This window comes from Epargyreus clarus, unplaced genomic scaffold (assembly GCF_041222505.1).
Source record: "Epargyreus clarus isolate Ecla_fem2 unplaced genomic scaffold, WU_Ecla_fem_2.2 ptg000022l, whole genome shotgun sequence".
Classification (NCBI taxonomy): Eukaryota; Metazoa; Arthropoda; class Insecta; order Lepidoptera; family Hesperiidae; genus Epargyreus; species Epargyreus clarus.
The window spans coordinates 1766304-1787565 of record NW_027332229.1 but is presented as its reverse complement, the minus strand read 5'-3'; the positions used below and the strand labels follow the sequence as shown (position 1 = coordinate 1787565).

The window sequence follows — 21262 nt, the reverse complement described above, 5'->3', positions numbered from 1 at the left end:
ATAAAAAATTAAACTTATTCATTCATTGACATATTTTTTTATGCTAACACCGGATGACATCTTGACTTTTGCAATTTGCTTTGCCGTCTTACGAATTTTCGATCAGGTCACGTGTCCGAACGCGAATTAAATTTTTTACCAATCGCAAAAAGTGCCCAACGCCGCCAAAGAATTTCACTTCAAAAAGTTCTTAAAGGTATGTGAAATGAAATGAAATGAAACGAAACGAAACGAAACGAAACGAAATGAAATATATTTATTTTGTATAGGCCAACGGCGGCACTTACAAATTGTCAGGTACAATTTTCTTAAACTACTACCGGATCGGAACGCGACCTCTACTGAGAAGATCCGGTAAGAAACTCAGTGGGTTTGTCTTTCTTTTTAATAATAATTATTCTCTTTTTTTAATGACATCATTTTTACATATATTTAATAAAGCATTAGCTCCTGTATCTTGCTTTACATTTATCTAAAAAAGAAGTTTGTTCAGCAAGATACGCTACACTTTAACATTTTCTTAATTAATTAATAATTTTGTTATTGATGATTGATGTTATTGAAGTCAACTAATCCACACTTGTCCAGCGTGGTGGACTGTGGCCTAATCATCTCTCTTTGAAAGGAAACCCGTGCCCAGCAGTGGGACAGTAATGGGTTAATTACGTATTATTTAAAGCGGATATCTACAAAATTGGTAATTATGCAGTTTGGGTACTTTTCCGAAAATCAATGCAATATATATATTTTTTAGCATAGGTGGCTTCAATTAGTCACCATTGAATTGGTTAGGTTATGTTTGCACATACAATTACAATATAAAACCAAGCGAGCAGCGAGCGGGTGGGTTCAATCCAGACCTTACCTTTATTCATGATCACGTTTATACAATTTTATATTATATTAATATAGACTTTAGTATGTCATCACTAAAAAGGGTGAAAAAAAAAGTAATTATGCAATGTTAGCCTCCTCCGACGGAATATCATCAAAGGTGACTAATTGAAGCCACCCATGCAAAAAAAAATATTGCATTGATTTTCGGAAAAGTAGCCAAACTGTATAATTGCCACAAAATTAACAAACTGGTCTAAAAACCAAGTTATTCATAATCAAATGTTCGCATTCACAAATATTGACAGACGTAATAATTACGAGTATATTTGAACGTTTCTATTCCCAAGATTTGATGCGCGATAATCAATTATGGCATTTAGTCAATTCATTTGTGTTATGCCGTTTCATACAGAGAGCGGTTTCCTGATGTTTTCCTTCACCGTTAAAGCTCAGTTTATTCATTTGTAATGAAATGGAATGGACACAAACATATAGAAGCATATTTTTTATATAATGGAATGGACACAAACATATAGAAGCATATTTTTTATATAATTCGCCAAGTACGAGTCGAACTCGCACAAGGAGGCTTCCGTACCACCAAATATTTATTATATTTTAGTTATTTTTATAAAATAAACATATTAAAATATGTTTTATTGTACTTATTTTATTTTATTATAATAGCAGTTTAATATAACTGCTATTACAATGAAACGGAACGGATGTAAATGGATTGTAAAAATTTCAACTTAACAGTTAAATCAAAAAATGTCGATAAATACCGGTTTGTTGTATGGAGACCCCCTTTATATTCAACTATATTTTACTTTTAGCATTTGTTGTTATAGCGGCCACCGTTGTGCATTCTCTGTAAATTCAAGTGTCTATCTATTACGGTTCCGGGGATATAGCCCTGTGACAGACGGACAGACAGCGAAGTCTTAGTAATAGGGTTCCGTTTTTACCCTTTGGGTATGGAACTCTAATAAACAGAAATAATAATAAATATATACTTTATAAAAAACAAAACCCGACTTACAACTATAGCCTATGTCACTCCCACGTTTAAGCGATTTACAGAACACCTCATATGTTAAAATGCGTCAAGGTTTATGCTGCACGCTCAAACGCTCTAAAAATTACCATCTACAGTTTTTTTTTTATAATATAGGAGTAGCAGACGAGCATGCAGTACATCTGGTGGTAAGTGGCTATTGCCGCCCATGGGACATCTGTAATCAACCCCCGATAGGATTACATATTCCTACCAGAGGTCGGCCACAGATGCGCCGCTACCCCTGAGGACTAAGCTGGAATGCCTCGGAAAAGTCTGTCTCCCTTACCACACCCTTCAAAACGGAACACAGCAACGCTTAACACTGCTGTTATAACAGAAACAGGTGTGGCGGTGGCGCCGGAGACGAACCACAAAAGGTTCTACCACCTTCAAGCTAAAAACTCCAAAAGCGCCTTAATAAACGCGGCACTTAATAAACTCCAAAAACGCAGCCAGTCTGACACTTAATTCACCAAACATTACATTACAAGTGATTGAATAATCTCAAATTGTAATCTTGCAATCATTATGCAACCATACCTCGCGGCGTAGAACAATGGCGTTCATTTTCGCCCATTTATCACTGGTATGCGAAGAGATACTTAATTGCAAGCCTAAAATATGTAATTAACACTTAAATAGCAATGGATTGACCGGATGATGTGTGAACAGGCATAAAACTAGAAAATAGCTAAAGGTTTTCATGTTTCACAATTTTTTACATTTGTATCAATAGTTTTATGTTCACTAAATTTAAATTATTAATATTATAGCTAAAATAAGTGATAACCTAATGGTTAAGAAACTCGGCGTCTTGATCGAGGGGTCCGAGGTTCAAATCCCAGGCACGCACCGATTTTTCAAAGTTATGTGCGTATTAGAAATTAATTATCACTTGCTTAAACGGTGAAGGAAAACATCGCGAGGAAACCTGCATATCTGAGAGATTTATAAAAACTCAAAGATGTGTGAAGTCTACCAACACGCACTTGGCCACCGCGGTGGACTATGGCCTAGTCCTTCTCATTCAACAATTAAAATACATACATACAAATGTCACGTTCTCATACAACTTTTTTGTGTGGTCGATTTTATCATCAATATAAAATATTATTATACTTGAAGTTACTATGTTACGTAAACTATTTTAAACAATTATCAGATTAACCGAATCTTTATATTTCCCAATTAATGACGGTATTTACATAATCAGATAAGTTGTAACATACCCAATTAACATACAGTAGGTGTGTATTGTTTATGACATGTGGATAGTAAATTTAAATATTTTACGCAATTCTTCGTTTTCGTTTTTCCGTTTTACTTGTATTTTGTAATATAGAAGTGTGATCGAAGCCTTCTTGAACTACCTTCAAGAAGGCTTGTATAAATATTGTCACATATACGGTACAGAGTAACGATATTACAATTACACGTAAGTAGGTACACATAAGTGATTAGAGGTATTATAACTATTCCCGTTATTAAACTGTTCTTGCTGAAGTCTCCGACCAGAATGTCGCTCTCTGTTAACTCGAGCGTCGCCATGATATCATCCCCACTTGACATCCCCACTGCATCTATGTTTGAACTGTAGTAATCAAATGAGTGACTTATTATTTTAAAGTACTAATATAAAAATGCGATATCGTTAATATTCAAGCTTCGTATTAACGATGACAACAGAAGCATACGCGTATGTTACTTCTAAATTGAGGCTGTTAGAACCAGAGTAGTCTAATTACAAAACACATGATTTACAATATGAAGAAAAGTAAAAATGTATAGTCCGCTCTGATGTTGTTGCGAGGAGGTGTAGTCATAATACCTACTTAAGTAGTATTCAGGGTTCCGTACCCAAAGATTAAAAAATAATTGTGACATAGAAGTCGGTTGTATTTTTTTGTTAAAATTTTTTTTCACCTTTTTTAGTGATGACATACTAACGTTTATATTAATATTATATAAAATTGTATAAACGTGATCATGAATACAGGTCTGAACCTGAACCACCGGAACCACCCGCTCGCAGGGCGCTCCCGCGTCCTGCTCGCTTAGTTTTATATTGTCTTATATGGGTTGAGGAGATTCCCTCATTTTCTCCAGAACTCATAGATGGATCCTAACCATATTTATGTGGGACCAACTTCCAGCTCTTCTCCACACAATAAAAAAAGAATAATTAAAATCGGTCCACTAACGGCGAAGTAATTTGTGTACATACATAAAAAAATATATATACCGGCCGAATTGAGAACCACCTCCTTTTTGAAGTCGGTTAAAAAATAAAACCGTATTAGTAAGACTTCGATGTCAGTCCCTCTGTCTGTCACAGGGCTCTTTCTCTATATCTCTATATCTTGAACCGTAACAGATAGATACGTTAAAAAATAACAAAAAATACAACCGACTTGTGATGATGATAACGACGTAAATAGCGTATGTAGGTAATATGATCGCCGACTTCAGAACTAAGTATGTACTAAACCAACATTTATTTCAATTATTTTTTACTTTGTAGTGACATAGAATTCGGTTGTATTTTTTGTTATTTTTTACCCTTTTTAGTGATGACATACTAACGTTTATATTAATGTAGTATATAAATAAAAAAACTTAATGAAAAACCTTAAAAACGCACTAGTCGACGCTACGTTTTTTGAACGTTCCCCTCGATTTGTCTGGACTGCCATCTTCAGACCCTGATTTCTTTATAACCTTCGAAATATCTTCATTCCAACAAAAAAATAATAATCAAAATCGGTTCATAAACGACGAAGTTATTGCCGAACAAACGTAAAAAACATATGTACGGTATAATAAGTTATAATAAAATATATACGGTCGAATTGAGTAACCTCCTCCTTTTTCGAAGTCGGTTAAAAAAAAAAAAACTTGAATGTAAATTGGTGAGGCTATATTACAATAAACTGCTACTTTCGGTACTTTTCGTTTATCTATTGAACCGTAATAGGTAGACAGTTCACATTTTCACAATTTATTTAATTCAGTGGCTGCTATAATAACAAATACTAAAAATGAAAAAATATGAAAATGTTGGTGGTACTGAACCCTCCATGTGTTCGACTTGCACTTGGTCAATTATTTTGAAATATATGATAATATTCATTTATAAGAAAAAAATATGGTGTTGAGTGAAAATTGCTAGTTGAACACACACTTGCCAATTTGCTTTAAGTATGTGTGTGAGTGTATTTTAGATACTTACATGCAAATCATCAGAATTTGGTACGCCTCAATATTCTATTCAAGAGAATGACTCATTTTGTTGACCTGAGTCTAAAATTTAATTGTCCAAATTGTGTGAAGTTGGTTAATAACGTTTTAGCATCTGTAGGCTGCAAGGCTGCTATGTGGCAATGATTGGTCCCAAGGGCGGTATATTATTAATTTATTTACTGCTTTACCTTGTAGACATTTAAGAAATTTATATAAGTTACTTGTAAATCGCACATTATTTCTATTATATTTCGGAAACCGCTCAACTAATTTCAATGGAGTCATAAACGGGCATGTAACCACTTAATGCATATGACATCTGTACACAACCCCAGATAAGTTTAGTCCTACCTGAGGTCGACAACAAATGCAACTTTTTAGGGTTTCGTCTCCAAAGTGTAATATCGGAACACTGTTAACAAGCCTCCGATGTCTTTCCGTCTGTCACAGGTATTTATCTGTTAAACCGTAATAGATATACTTGAATTTTTGGCAGAGTTTATATAACGGTGGCTGCTATAACAACAACTACTAAATACAATAAAGTTGAGTATAAAAGTATATGGGAACCCCCCTACAGGAAAAGTGGTTTATTGTATGGGAACTCCCTTTTATATTACATTTTTTTTCGCGATATGCCGGAAATTATATAATCATACTAGCTGACCCGGCAAACGTTGTGTTGCCATATAAATAAAAAAAAATGTTAAGGGTGAACAACCCTCATCACTTAGGGTTATGAAAAATAGATAGTAGCCGATTCTCACACCTACTGAATATGCATATAAAATTTGATGAAAATCGGTAAAGCCGTTTCGAAGGAGTACGGTAACTAACATTGTGACACGAGAATTTTATATATAAGATTGTATTTAAACTAATAATTAGGTAGGTTCGTCTTTGTTCAATTCTTAAATATTTAGGCACTTTTTACGCAAACTTTGGTTAAAATCTTTTTACATTTCCTGATAGATTCGTGATATGATCTGAAATCTACAATAATGGATTGGTCCTATAATATTTACAAATGGTATATAAACTCAATCGGTACACATCACGTTTTAATTAATTGAAATAGGCAAATAAATTGATATGAATTTAAATTTAATTGTTTAATTAATTACGATTATATATATATATATATATATTATTTAAGTGTTTATTTTTAGTTTTATTTTTCGATTATAATTTGTATGTTCTATAGTTTTAAGTTTTATTAGTCTGTTAATGCCCGTCGTTCCTGTCTCAAGCGCAGGCAACTGTAGCCAGCATAGCGATGTTGTCTATCCAAATTTAGTTCAGTGCAATTTATGTTCCCAGCCAAGATTTTTCAAAGGTACAAAGGGATTGAACATTCATATCGGTAGAATACATAAAGATGTATCTTATCGAAATGATTGTTCAACTTCTCAATTCCAACCATCTCTTCCCAATTCATGCCCTATTTCTGTTAATAAATCATTTTCCGAAACCTTAAGTTTTTTTAAAAATAATGTGGCAATAGTAAAACGAATTCCAAGAGGTGCTCGTATTACTGTTGCCACAAGTCTTTCTAAAGCTATACGTAATGCAATTTCGCAAAACTCTGTCGAAAGCTGGGAGCATCTTTTGACATTTGTATATTTTAAATTACATGCAAAAAAAAATGGAAATAAATCTCTAACGAAAATTATTAAATCAAATTGCACAAACCCTACTTCTTTAGACATTTTTTCAAAACAAAATTTTTCTTTCAGAAACATTTACAAGAAAATTGAAAACAAAATTAATGACGGTGACATCAAAGGTGCCTCAAATTTACTTTTTTCCAACGACACCATCGCTCCTGACTCCTCAGATACGATTTCGGCTCTAAAAGACAAACATCCAACTGCTCCATTAGCACTTCATCTCCCAGATCCTCCCCTTCCTGACGACAACTTCCTGCAAGTGAATATGAAGGAAGTACTATCTGCATTAATGTCCTTCAAGCATGGCTCTGCTGGCGGTCTGGATGGTTTTACTCCGCAGCACTTAAAAGACCTCACGTGTGGTGCAACAGGCGAGGCTGGCAGAGTCTTGCTTGAAGACATTACACAATTAATAAATTTCATGTTACAAGGCAAAGTAAATAACGACATTACCGCCATATTATATGGCGCAAATATTTGTGCCTTAAAAAAAAAAGATGGCGGTATAAGGCCTATTGCTGTGGGCTGTACGTTTCGTCGGCTTGCTTCCAAAGTCTGTTGTAAGCATATAGGAAGTACTATTACTGAAAAATGCTCTCCAATACAACTAGGCTTTGGAAGCAAAGGTGGTTGTGAGGCTGCAGTCCACGCAACACGAACGTTTTTATTAAACAAAGGAGGTGAAGTGCTATTGAAGCTTGATGTCAAAAATGCATTCAATTCGGTTGATAGGGGTACCCTGCTAAGAGAAATTAAAAACAATGTTCCATTTATTTATAAATATGTTTGGCAATGTTATAGTTCACCATCAAAATTAATGTATCGTAATCATTCCATTTCGTCTTCAGTTGGTTGCCAGCAGGGTGACCCCCTTGGGCCGGCCATTTTCAGTTTGGCTATTCATCCAATCATATCACAATTAAATTCTAAATTAAATGTCTGGTATTTGGATGATGGCACTCTAGGTGGTGAAGTGAGTTCTGTTCTAGGTGATTTGGAATATTTAATACATAAATTTAAAGGAATTGGACTGGACATAAATTTTTCAAAATGTGAATTATACATAAATTCTGAAATATCTCAAGAAGAAAAGGAACAGATAATAAATAAGTTTAACTTTTTGGCCCCAAATATTAAAATTCTCGATAAGGACTCTCTTCACTTACTAGGTGCACCTGTTTTTGCAGATTCAATTCCTTCATTCGCCCAAAATCAAATTCAAAATTTTCACAACGTTTCAGACAGATTATTTAAAATTAATTCTCATATGGCATTATTCCTTATTCGTAATTGTCTATTTGCCCCTAAATTTATATATTTTCTTAGATGTAGTCCCTTTTTCAAGTTTTCGAACATTTTAAATGACATTGATACCATCATCCTTAACTCATTATCATCAGTATCTAATTGTCAAATTTCGGACCGCGCTTGGACCCAAGCCTCTTTACCTATTAGATACGGAGGTTTGGGAGTACGCAAAATTTCTAGTGTTTCTCTCCCGGCATTTTTGTCTTCAACTCATAGTACACAAGACCTAGTTTCGAAAATTTTATCAAAATCACTAATTACCTACGACGTTGCGTACATGAGTGAAGCCAAATCTGCTTGGGTATTGGCCTGCCCAAATCAAAATTATCCCAAATTATTACACATCCAAAAATTATGGGACGAGCCCCTCTGTAAATTAACCCATGAATCACTTTTGAATTCGACAGATGGTATTACAGAGCGGGCTCGTCTTTTAGCAGTATCGGAGCGAGAGTCAGGTTTCTGGCTACAGGCTCTTCCATCGAGCAACATAGGGACTCTTTTGGATAATTCCACTTTGTCCCTATGTGTGTGTCTGCGTCTTGGCTTAAAAATAAATGAGCCACATCGTTGTGTCTGTGGAGAAGGCGTCGGTCAGTCTGGTCATCACGGTCTGTCGTGTCAACGCAGTGCCGGCCGTATGTCGCGCCACGCAAGCATCAACGATGTCATCCGTCGGGCCCTTGTCACCATCAACGTACCGGCCACTCTAGAGCCGAAAGGTATAGTGCGTGATGATGGCAAGCGGCCTGATGGATTGACACTCGTGCCCTGGAAACAGGGGAGGTCCTTGGTATGGGATGCCACATGTGTTGATACCATGGCTCCATCTCATATACAGGCGACCTCGATGCGTGCTGGAGCGGCGGCTGAATCTGCTGAGGCTGTGAAGCGGCGCAAATATGCTAACATCTCACAGAGTTACATGTTTGTGCCTTTCGCAGTCGAGACGATGGGACCGTGGGGACCAGAAGCGAAGCATTTCTATAAAGAATTGTCTTCGCGCCTGATTGAGGCCTCCGGTGACCCAAGAGCTGGAGCTTACCTCGGCCAACAAATTAGTTTGTCAATTCAGCGAGGTAATGCTGCTAGTATCTTGGGTACACTTCCACGGGGCAGCGATTTGACTCATTTATTTTATTTATAAATTTTAGTGTTAATTGTATTAGTTTTATTTTATTTTAAATAGTGTTAAATTGTTTATTGTTAAAATTTATATTGTTGTTAAATCCCAATAAATCTATACATTACGATGGTTTTATTTTTTTTGGCGTTGATTCAGAAATAAATAAGCTCATACCTTACCTTTTTTTTTTTTTTTTTTTTTTTTTTTTTTTTTTTTTTTTTCTCGAGGGGGAAACCTTCAAAAGGTACCCGACGACGTGGGAGCGACGCCGGGTTATGTGGGATTTTTACCGCACTAAAACCCCCCCGGTGGCCGTCCTCAACGCTTGTTGGAGAACTCCGGGATCTCCGACGGAACACAACCGGAGCCCTCCAAGCGCGATGCCCCGATCGGGCTCTACCCTGGGGGAGCAGTTTTCGCTCCTCCCACACCATGTGGTGTTTACGACGGTATGCGACCACACATACCGCCGTCCTTCCCGGGGTCGCTAGCTGGATGGTTCGAGCTCCCACTCTTGCCGCCCGCAACCCCGGAAGCCCCCTATTAGTCGCCTCGTACGACAGGCAGGGGATACCGTAGCCCTGTTCTAGTCCCGGAGCTCATACCTTACCTAGTTAAAGATAAGACCTTAACTAACAAATAGAGTAAGCCCTATGTGGTTCGACTCCGGCGGCACCACCGCCACACCTATTTCTGTTATAACAGCAGTGTTAAGCGCTGCTGTGTTCTGTTTTGAAGGGTGTGGTAAAGGAGACATACTTTTCCGAGGCGTTCCAGCTTAGTCCTCAGGGGTTGCAATATTGTTGAATATCTAATCCTACCTGGGGTTGATTACACATGTCCGTGGCAGTAGCCACTTACCATCAGGTGGACTGCATGCTCGTTTGCTACTCCTATATTATAGAAATAAGCAGTATCTGTTAACAATCGAAGTTATTTAAGGAATAAACGATAAAAATATGCAAATAAGACTTCTATAAATTCAAGAGAGTGCTTCAAAATACATGTTTGTATGTCAGTTGGTTACGATGTCGGACAAAAAGTGTTTTTACGAATTATTAGTACGATTCAAGTATCACATATTGTGAAAAACAATTTGAGAGTTCGTTTTTTTATCAAATATAGTTAGAAAAGGCGTATTTTTTTAATAGATTGAAGTGGAAAACAAGTATGTAGTCAGCCTGATGGTAAATGGTCAGTGGTGGTCATGGACGTCTGTAATCAACCCCAGATATGATTAGATATTCCTACCTGAGGTCGGCCAGAGATGCGCCGCTACCCCTGAGGACTAAGCTGGAACGCCTCGGAAAAATATGTCTCTCTTACCAAACCCTTCAAACCAAAGGTTAGGTAGGTAGGGGTGAAAATTTGTTTGAAAATCTCTTTGTTTATAAATATCTATGTTTGACTCTCTGGTTATAAATAATAAACAACTAACTACGCTTTTATTAGCTTGGATTGTATCTATGTATCTATGTATGTAACGGAATCTTTGAACTCGATTTTACCCTCTTTGAATGGTCTGATTAATTTAAAATTTTGAACAATTATCAAGGACCGATGAAAATACACGATTTCAATAATTTTATCCCATTCTCCTCATCAGGAATTAGGATTAACGATTTTCCATGTGCGATTTTAGCGTGGTTTTTAGTTTTTAAACTATAATTATTTAATGGTTGTGGATAAATCAACTCTGAGGATTTTCGTCCACTGCACCGTCACCGAGCCGATACCGAGAACGAGATTTATTTCGGGCCGATTTTAATGTGTTGTGACGGCGATAGTTTGTCCACCGCGACCGATATCGGCGGTTTACTTTGTTCGGACGAAAGTGTATGGACAAGTTCCAACGTGTTTTATATTGCCGGCACATCGGCCCGACAAAAACTCAGTGCCGATCTAGCGGTCACGCCGATCTACTCGAAATATCGGCGGCCGGGATGACGGTGCTCGGGTGACGGACGTGCGGTGTACAAGCTGCTATAGTAAATGTAACGCTACTTCGGCGCCGTCATTAATTATCGGTATCGTTGGTCGGTGGACAAACGGCGTAACGGGGTAAAATAAAACATTGTCATTGGTCTTGTAATTACTACAACAAGCACCTTCAAAGCGTCGATCCTTTCTGTAATTCGATAAGTATCTACAGGAGGAGTGTACGACAAATAATACGAGAACTTAAATAGATTTTTACATCATTTTATAGATATATATATTTTTTATTTTTTATAATTTTTTTAATGTATGTGTTTCTCTCCCTCTTCATTGTGGTACTTCATGTTCATTTTGCTTTTTAACTTAGATATTGTGAAATTTAATAGTGGAAACTGTTTATTCTTCTGTTTGTGTCTCTGAACCATTTAACTATGTTATATAGCATGAATTGTTTGTTTCCCAAATAAATAAATAAATAAATTGTTATATTATGATGTATGCATACCTACACATTCGCTGGGTGAAGCTAATAATAAGCCTATAACCAGATCTATATCCTGTATAATAATTCAACACACCGCATATGAGTGGTGAGCAAATACGCAAACATCAATTATACTTACGCCAGGAAATCCATTATATATTCCAATATTAATAGGTTTATTCAACGATGATATCAACATATTACTATTTATCTAAGCTTTATAATAGTCTATGCACTTCATATTTATGCAAAGTGTAAAAGGATTTGAAGTATTTGCTCCCGCGAGTGATTTCCCTGTAAGTTCATTGTTGAGAGCATAGATTATGTTAGTAAAGATCATTGATCTATAACTAAAGATCCGCCACAAGCGGGCAAAACTTGAAACATACAAAATACGGCAAGTGGTGTAAAACGACTCCAGCCAAGTCCAGTCGCTCTCGCGCGGCGTAGTAATACACACGAATGTTACTGAACACGTTAAACGTCATTATTTTGAATTTAAAGCCTCAAATTGCCTTCTTGTGCAATGCGTAAATGCAAAAATTATGTTCGAAATAGAAACAAACTTCATGGAATCACCTATCACACGTAAATGAAGAGAAATTATTAAATTTTGTTTATTTTTCGTGTTCGATCCGCCATGATTACGTGAGTAACCAGAAAGAGACAAAGTATGTTTTTGTCAATGAAAGTGATAAAGACGCAAAATGCATGGTCATAGATCAACAGAACAGAAGTGACATTTTATTGAATCTGACGATGTTCATATGTCGTATGTTATAGTTTAAGATCCCACTGCTTAATTTTTATATTAGTGTGTTTTTAGTCAAAATATAACATTTTATGGTTTATTTTAATAAAATAAAATCGATATATGGGAAATTCTGTATCCTAATCTTTAAATTTCCTTCGATACCTGTGGTAAATAATAAAAAATATTACCATAAAATTTATATAGGATAGTATACGGTATTTTAAAATTTCTTTAATTGAATAAATATTTCAATCATTAAGGTCGTATTTCTTTCTTAACTTAACATAATTTAATAAACAATCTTTGTATAGCCAGAAATTAATCCTAAAAAAAACACAGTAAAATTAGAATCTTATATATAAAATTCTCATGTCACAATGTTAGTTACTCTGTACCTACTCCTGCGAAACGGCTTTACTGATTTTCACCAAAATTTATACGCATATTCAGTAAGTCTGAGAATTGGCTACTATCTATTTCTCATATCTCTTAAGTGATAAGGGTTGTTCACCCTTAACATTTTTTTTATTTATATGGCAACACAATGTTTGCTGGGTCAGCTAGTACATTTATAAAATTTACACAACTTTGCAATTAATGGTCGTGTGTAAAATAAAACTGATAATAATAAACATAGATTAGTAAAGATACTTCGCCGCCTTGAAATTGAAATAAGCCACAAACGGCTTAATAGTAAGTTCTTTTTTGAATTCTTGACAAATAAAAACATTTTTAGAGAAAATTTACGAATAAATAACTAATACTGCGTAATTTACATAATAAATAAATAATTATTTCAAATATTTTAGAGACATTTTAGCACGGAGACGTGGGAAAACTTTTTACGCAACTATTTCAATTCTCAAAACTGGGTACATTTTCTTGTTAGGAGTGAGTAATATTTACTAATCTATGATAATAAATATAAACAATTTTTAAATCGTATATTTTAAACCAGTCGATACATCTGTATAGATACATTCTTTCAAATTATATTTTTATATAATAATAATTTATTTAGTTAAACTGTACTATAACATTTCTACGTAAACGACATACTAAAACTATTATCGACAGTTTTGGACATTTTTTACCTTCTGTTCCATTATTTCTTTGTCTTTGACAAGCATGCGGATCAATGGGAAAGCCACCATACGTCCCGTTTTTACGGGACAGTCCCTTTTTTCGATGCTTCGTGCCGTTGTCTCCGAAATGAACCGTTGCCATTGTCAATTAAGTAACAGTAAATAGTATAATTGTGAAAAAAAAACATGGGGTGCTCCATTTATCAGTTTTCATAAAGCGCCCCACATTTTTTGCACAATTATACTATTTACTGTTCCTTAAATGATACCTATATTGAAAATTATTTTCTACTTTTTAGATAATTTTATCATAAAAGCGTGTTTTTTATTATTTTTAACTATATTTTTTCAAGTAAAAAGTATTTGACATAAAAAAATCGATGTCCCGTTTTGACTGAAGTAATCATTGGTCACTATATTCCATGGTCAATATTTACGTTTGCGTACACTTAAACGCAAGGTCAAACACTAGTTGTCTTTTTTTATCACATTGTTCTAATAGCTCTGTCCCTTATAGAACATTTTTCTATGTAGTTAAAGGTAAGTAAATTAAAAAACGTGCATGTGTGCTATCAAAGCAGTTTCGCTCAAGTTTTCTCTTAAGTTAGTGGGCGTATAACGTGTCTAGTATAAAATGTCATTGGTAAAGATACTTCGCCGCCTTGAAATTGAATGAAGCCACAAACGGCTTATTTAGTTATTTTTTTGAATTCTTGACAAATAAAAACATTTTTAGAGAAAATGTACGAATAAATAACTAATACTGCGTAATTTACATAATAAATAAATAATTATTTCAAATATTTTAGGGACATTTTAGCACGGAGACAAGGCAAAACTTTTTTACGCAACTATTTCAATTCTCAAAACTGGGTACATTTTCTTGTTAGGAGTGAGTAATCTTTACTAATCTATGGTTGAGAGACAAAAATGTGAAAAACAAACTACTTACTTATTGGAACTAATGCATGACAAATATCATCGAAATTCCATGTAAATAATTATAGATATCTTGCAAAAACTTATTAAATTCATCGCCTGCTATTAATTCAATTTATCTAATGTTTTGCGGACTGAGAGAAAGAAAGATTGATCGATAATTTCTGCCTACTACGAATTGTCTTTCGTTCTTTAGTACTTAATAGTAGAACATCCAAATTAGGAACCTAATTTGGATGTTCTACTTCACTCAGTAAAGTAAATTAATTTAAATGAGCACACTACATATAGATACAGAGTGGCGCAAAATTAATCATCCTATTGATGTGAAACATCTATAGCTGCACGTAAAACCGATTTCTGGCGTGGCGACGCATGCCGTGGCGATACGATGCCACGCTATACGATGGTATATATATACAGTCTATATGCAGTAGTGTGTACGGTGTGGCGACGCGTCGCCATGCGGATCGTAATATTTTATTTTATCATTATGACATATTTAGTTCCTATCACAATATGTTCTTTTCTGCATATTACTTTTACAAAATAATGTCGATGTTTCACATCTGCCAGGCGTCCCGTGACGGCTCACATTGTTTTTGTTTTTGAATAACTTTTGTACTGCATAAAAAAAGTGATTTTGAGTAATAGAAATCTTTACCAGGACCTGTAACTTTTTATCTTATATCGGGATTTTCCACTACAAATTCACACTTGGCCAGTGATGGACTTTGGCTTAACCCCTCTCACTCTAAGCGGAGTGAGGAGACCCGTGCCCAGTGGAGGGACAGTAATTGCTTTTAATGAGTATATTTTATTTTGCAGTTACTATCAGTCCAGTCACTGTCTCGCTGCCAGCAAAACGCTGCCGTGATAAGAAACGACTTCGACGGCCCCTATCCTGACGGCTCTTACAGATGGGCTTTACAGACAGGTAAAGAATATTATAAAAAAAGCAGTGATAGCCTAACGGTTTAGGAACTCGGCCTCTCGGACGAGGGGTCAAATCCTAGGCACCTCTGATTTTTCAAAGTTATGTGCGTATTCAAAATTAATTATCACTTGCTAAACGGTGAAGGAAAACATCATGAGGAGACCCGCATACCTGAGAGATTCATAAAAAAAATCTCAAAGGTATGTGAAGTCTACCAATACGCACTTTTCCAGCGCGATGGACTATGGCCTAATCCTTCTTATTCTGAGAGGAGGACCCACAGACCTATATGGAGGACCCGTGCCCAGCAGTAGGACAAGGTAGGACATTTATTTTGAAAGGATGATAGAAAAACATACTTTTTCAAAACGCTTTCAAGTGTTCAACTCTTCGTGATTCAACTAACACTGAATTTCCACATATATTTCTGCCATACTACAACAGTAATCTATAATGTAAAGCTGTTGTGTTCTGGTTTGTAAGGCGTAGTAAAAAAAAAGGAAAAACGGAACCTTGTTACTGAGACTCCGCTGTCTGTCCCTCTGTCACAGGGCTCTATCTCTGGAACCGAAATAGATGAACACGTGAAATGTTCGCAAAATATGTAAAAGGGTGGTCACTATAACAACTAAATCTAAAAATAAAAACACTTCAAAATCAATCGGTGTCGCCATACAAGAAACCAGTCTTTTTCCGCGTTTTTACGAGGTTTGGTAATAGTAATCCTTCTCATTCTGAGAGGAGACACGTGCCCAGTAGTGGGACAGTAATGGGTTGATGATGATGAAGATGATGATGGTAATAGATATGACAATTAAAAGAGGAATTTTAAATTAGGCTCATGGACCTTAGGCGTAGGCGTCCTCAGATTGAATTGAAAGACTACAATTCTGTTTGAAGCTATTGAATTGTGTTAAGTAGACCAATTAGTTTTCAACATATTATTTAATCTCTGCAGCGCTCCATTGTTGTTATAACACAGAAAAGTTGTAGATGTAGTATAGTCAGCGCCAAACTGCTAGTCCGCTCTGAAGTTGTCGCGAGCAGGTGTAGTCATACAATTTGCTATGGCGACGCGACTCATTTGTATATTCGGAGCGGATAAGCAGTTTTACGCGGACTATACCGCCGAACACACCTCTTAAAATTATAATTCGCAGATGGTGGGATTTACCACGAGCAGAAGGGTTCCTTCCCCGCGAGCTCCACCAGTGAGGCCAGTCTGCTGGTGGAAGGGCAATACCAGTACACAGCGCCGGATGGCCAAGTAATTGGTTAATTATTCGAGTCGAGTGCCAATTATTCCAGTAAAGATACGTAGAATGTGTTTTGAAAATCTGAGTTTTTTTTATATTAATTACATCATTTTATATATAATGTAGAATTAGCAAACGAGCATGCAGGCCACTTGATGGTAAGTGACTACTGCTGTCCAGAAACATGATAAACCTATAAGATCAGATTCCAACCTTAGGTCGACCACAGTTGCGCCGCTACCTGAAGACGAAGTTAAAATGCCTCAGATAAATATGTCTCCTTTGCCACACCTCAAACCAGAACACAGCAGCGCTTAACACTGCTGTTATAACAGAAATAGCTGTGGCGGTGGTGCCGCCGGAGTCGAACCACAAAGGTTTCTACCACCTTCAATTTTATATATAGATAATGTTTATATATTATTCCAGGTAATTCACGTCCTCTACACAGCGGATGAGAACGGATTCCAGCCAACAGGAGACCACATTCCCACCCCACCCCCCATCCCAGAAGCAATACAGCGTGCACTCGACTATGTGGCTAGGCTGAGAGCTAACAGTCAATAAATACTACGAGTATATTAAACAATTCGTTTTATTTCTGACGACCTATCATCATCAACCCATTTCTGTCCCACTGCTGGGCACGGGTCTCCTCTCAGAATAGGAAGGATTAGGCCATAGTCCACCGCGCTGGACAAGTGCGTATTGGTAGACTTCTAGCAGCTACTAGCAATGGCGGATTAAAAAAAAATTAAGGTGTAGGCTGTACAGTTTTTGCCGCTCCTGCTTCTACAACTAAAGGCAGTTTATCGGACTAGGTAGTTTGCGCTCCTGTTTAGTTTAAGGCATGAATGAACAAGCTTCCTATATAGCAAAAAAAAAATCGGTTCCCAAATTTGCCGCCCCAAAAATCTGCCGCCCTAAGCTGCAGCCTACTCAGCCTGCTGGTAAATCCGCCACTGGTTCTTAGGCAGAAATAGGTGTACCGGTGGTCCCTCTGGAATACTTTGAAACCTGACAAAAAAAAGTGAAATTGCAAAGAAATTAAAAGTCAAACAAAATTTAAAATATACATTTTATTACTAATATCGAATAACATGATAAAATTTAAATAAAGCCAACGGGCCTCTTGTCAGTCTTAAAAATAATTATACAAATTGTTTCAATAAAGATATTTGGTAAAGGAAATCATAATTAGATGTCCAAAATGTAAACAAAGGAGATGACCTAAAAAAATACGTTTCAAATGGTATTTTCTTATTTTTGGCGATATTAAAGTATTACAACAATAATAAATATTTGACCTAGTGCCGTTTTTTGTTCACGAGGGGGAAACCTTCAAAAGGTACCCGATGTCGTGGGAGCGACGCCGGGTTATGTGGGATTTTTACCGCAACCTCCCGGTGGCCGTCCTCAGCGCTTGTTGGAGATCCTGATGGAACACAACCGGAGTCCTCCGAGCGCGAAGCCAATATCGGGCTCTGCCCTGGGGGAGGATTACGACGGTATGCGACCACACATACCGCCGTCCTTCCCGGGTCCGCTGTCTGGACGATTCGAGCTCCCACTCATACCGCCCGCAACCCCGGAAGCCCCCTTTTAGTCGCCTCTTACGATGCATTAGCGACTCCTCTGGTGTTGCAAATGTATGGACATTCGCGATGACTACTTCCCGTTTGCTTTATCGTTAGGTTCAACTATAAAAAAGAAAACTTCGATAGCGTGATTCAGAAACGTGTGGCGCCATCTATTGACCAATTGCATAGTTTTCATAGACTTTAGTAAGATATGGCGGCATTTTTACCTGTCGGTCATTCTCTATGTATGTGAGAATCGTATATATTTTGGTAGATAATCTCTATTGAAACAAGTTATATAAGTAACATAACATATGCAGAGGTTCATCACTATATAGATGGCTTTCGGTAATGACTAAAATCCGTTATCAATATTCAATCTATCCATGTTACCTAACAAAGATTGAAATTTCACAATGCCTCGTTGTGAACCCAATACTGTCTCACTGCTGGGCACGGGTCTCCTCTCAGAATGAGAAGGATTAGGCCATAGTCCACCGCGCTGGACAAGTGCGTATTGTAGACTTCACATACCTTTGACAACTTTTTTAAGATCTCTCAGTTATGCAGGTATGTTCACGATATTTTCCTTCACCTTACACTTAGAAAAATCAAAGCGTGTCCGGGATTTGAACCTCGAACCTATTGAGGCCGCGATAACCACTACACTACCACTGCTATATATGAAACCTACGACAGATCGAAAATTGACAATCTAGTGATTGTCAATTTTTTTTAAGTAATTTCTTTGGTCGTCAAAACAGAGATAGATCAATTATCAATAACGATCATAAATCAAAAAAATTACAAAAAAATCTTAACTAAATAATTATTTCTAACAAAATTAATATGTACCTTCTTAAATTACGTTCCATTACGGGCCTCTTTCGTGTCACTTATACGACAGGAAAGAAACCATATTACAATAGAATATTATGTAAAACTATATTGCTAATATATTCGCTATATAAATTAAAGTTGTTCAGTAAATATGTTTAGTATAAAAATATTTTCACAACACATTTTTCTTTATAGCAGGCAAGTTTAATGAGTGTACTATTTGTTCTTATATATAAAATTCTCGTGTCACAATGTTAGTTACCGTACTCCTCCGAAACGGCTTTATCGATTTTACCAAATTTATATGCATATTCAGTAGGTTCGAAAATCGGCTACTATCTATTTTTCATACCACTAAGTGATAAGGGTTGTTCACACTTAACATTTTTTATTTATATGGTAACACAACATTTGCCAAATCAGCTATAGTCTGATTCATAATTAGGTGTCCAAAATGTAAACAAAGGTTGACCTATCAAGAAAATACGTTTCAAATGGTAGTTTCTTATTTTTGACAATATTAAATTAATACAACAATAATAAAATAATAATCTAAAAAAATTAAGATCAATTCACATTTTCTAATATTTATATTACCTCAATTTCGTTCCATACAGTAATAATAATAAAAAACAAGATTTATGGTAGAAAATTAAAATGTGATAATGGTAACACAATCGGAACCCAGAACATTTCTTGTGCCGTCATTTTTAAGTTTCGTAACTAATTTTATTCATTTTCGTGACTGTAATTGAACTTGAATGTATTATTGTTTTCATAGCGCGTTTGTTAAATTGTGAATAATTGTAAAGTTTTCGTTTTTTGTAAAGTTTGTTAAAGTTTCTGTTTCTTGTTAATTTTGACAGTGACATTTGTTTGTTTACATTTTGGACACCTAATTATGAATCAGACTATAGTATGTTCCTAAATTAATATTATCAATCAATCAATCAATTTATCGACAAATATTATTTTTATAATATAGGAGTAGCAGATGAGCATGTAGTCCACCTGATGGTAAGTGGCTACTGCCGCCCATGGACATCTGTAATCAACCCCAGATAGGATTAGATTCCTACCTGAGATCGGCCACAGATGCGCCGCTACCCCTGAGGACTAAGCTGGAACGCCTCGGAAAATTAAATTGACATTTCAACCTAAGGACTCTATTATATCAGTAGCACCTATATTAAAATACAGGGTGATCCAAATTGGACAAAAAAATAATAGTTAAAATAGAAAAACATATTCAAAATTATTTTAATTAATTTTCCAAAAATAAAATATTTAAAAAAATCAGAAATAATTAATAATAATATTTATTTTAATTAATTTTTATTTTGCTTTATTAATTATTTTAAGATTACTTTTTCGTGTATTGTATTAAAATAAATTTATTTTCTTTCTTTCTTGTCAACAAACATATGAAACAATTACTATTTTTGTAAAATAATTCAATCCAAATTGGATCACCATTTACATAAAAATCGTTATATTATTATAGTCCGTGTAAAACTGCTAGTCCGCTCTGAATATAGAAATGAATCGCGTCGCCATAGCAAATTGTATAACTACACCTGCTCGCAACAACTTCAGAGCGGACTAGCAGTTTGACGCGGACTATATAAATATTTATTAAAAAATATCAATACAAAAGGTACGTATTTATTATTTATTTATTATAATAAAATAATGGCACTTCATCTAATAATTTTACTTATAGAAAAAAATATTTGTTCAAATTCGGGAAAAAATAAGTTTAAAAAAATCTTTAGTATTATATGTACTTTATGAAATATTAATACAAGGCTCATAGTGGTTAAGATGGTATAGTCCGCGTAAAAGTGCTAGTCCGCTCTGAATATAGAAATGAATCGCGTCGCCATACAAAATTGTATGACTACACCTGCTCGCAACAACAGAGCGGACTAGCAGTTTGGCGCGGACTATACACAAAGAGTTCCAAGTTCGATTCCCGACAAAGTACACCTGGAACTGTGTATCAAATCATTATACTACGTATGTCAAAATAATCAGCTGCCCCTATTACTTTTACAAAGATCAACATATAATGAAAAAATCTCAAAAATAAATCGTCCGTTTTCGTCAATAAAATATATAACAAACATCATCTTATGCAGTATCCACATACTTGCCAAACATCAACAAACCATTACAAATACAAACGTGTGGATAGGGTAGTTGCCT

At 35.7% G+C, this 21262-nt stretch overlaps 2 protein-coding genes across 2 annotated transcripts in view; both read left to right on the top strand.

Annotated features, from left to right (window-relative positions):
* The window catches only part of LOC140751194 (endocuticle structural glycoprotein ABD-4), a 34974-nt gene extending 17757 nt beyond the window's left edge, over nt 1-17217 (top strand). The window contains exons 2-4 of the mRNA XM_073085058.1: nt 15270-15378; nt 16539-16645; nt 17064-17217. Of these exons, the coding sequence (XP_072941159.1) occupies nt 15270-15378; nt 16539-16645; nt 17064-17201 (354 nt within the window). The 3' untranslated portion in view covers nt 17202-17217. The remainder of the gene's footprint in view (nt 1-15269; nt 15379-16538; nt 16646-17063) is intronic.
* On the top strand, nt 6326-9332 carry LOC140751191 (uncharacterized). Its single transcript, XM_073085055.1, has one exon. It carries the CDS (start codon nt 6365-6367, stop codon nt 9260-9262), a length of 2898 nt encoding a protein of 965 aa, XP_072941156.1. The 5' UTR covers nt 6326-6364; the 3' UTR covers nt 9263-9332.
* Nucleotides 17218-21262: the final 4045 nt, after the last annotated feature.

Coding starts and splice junctions, on each gene's coding strand:
- LOC140751191 (XM_073085055.1), top strand. CDS start 6,365: ATGCCCGTCGTTCCTGTCTCAAGCGCAGGCAACTGTAGCCAGCATAGC.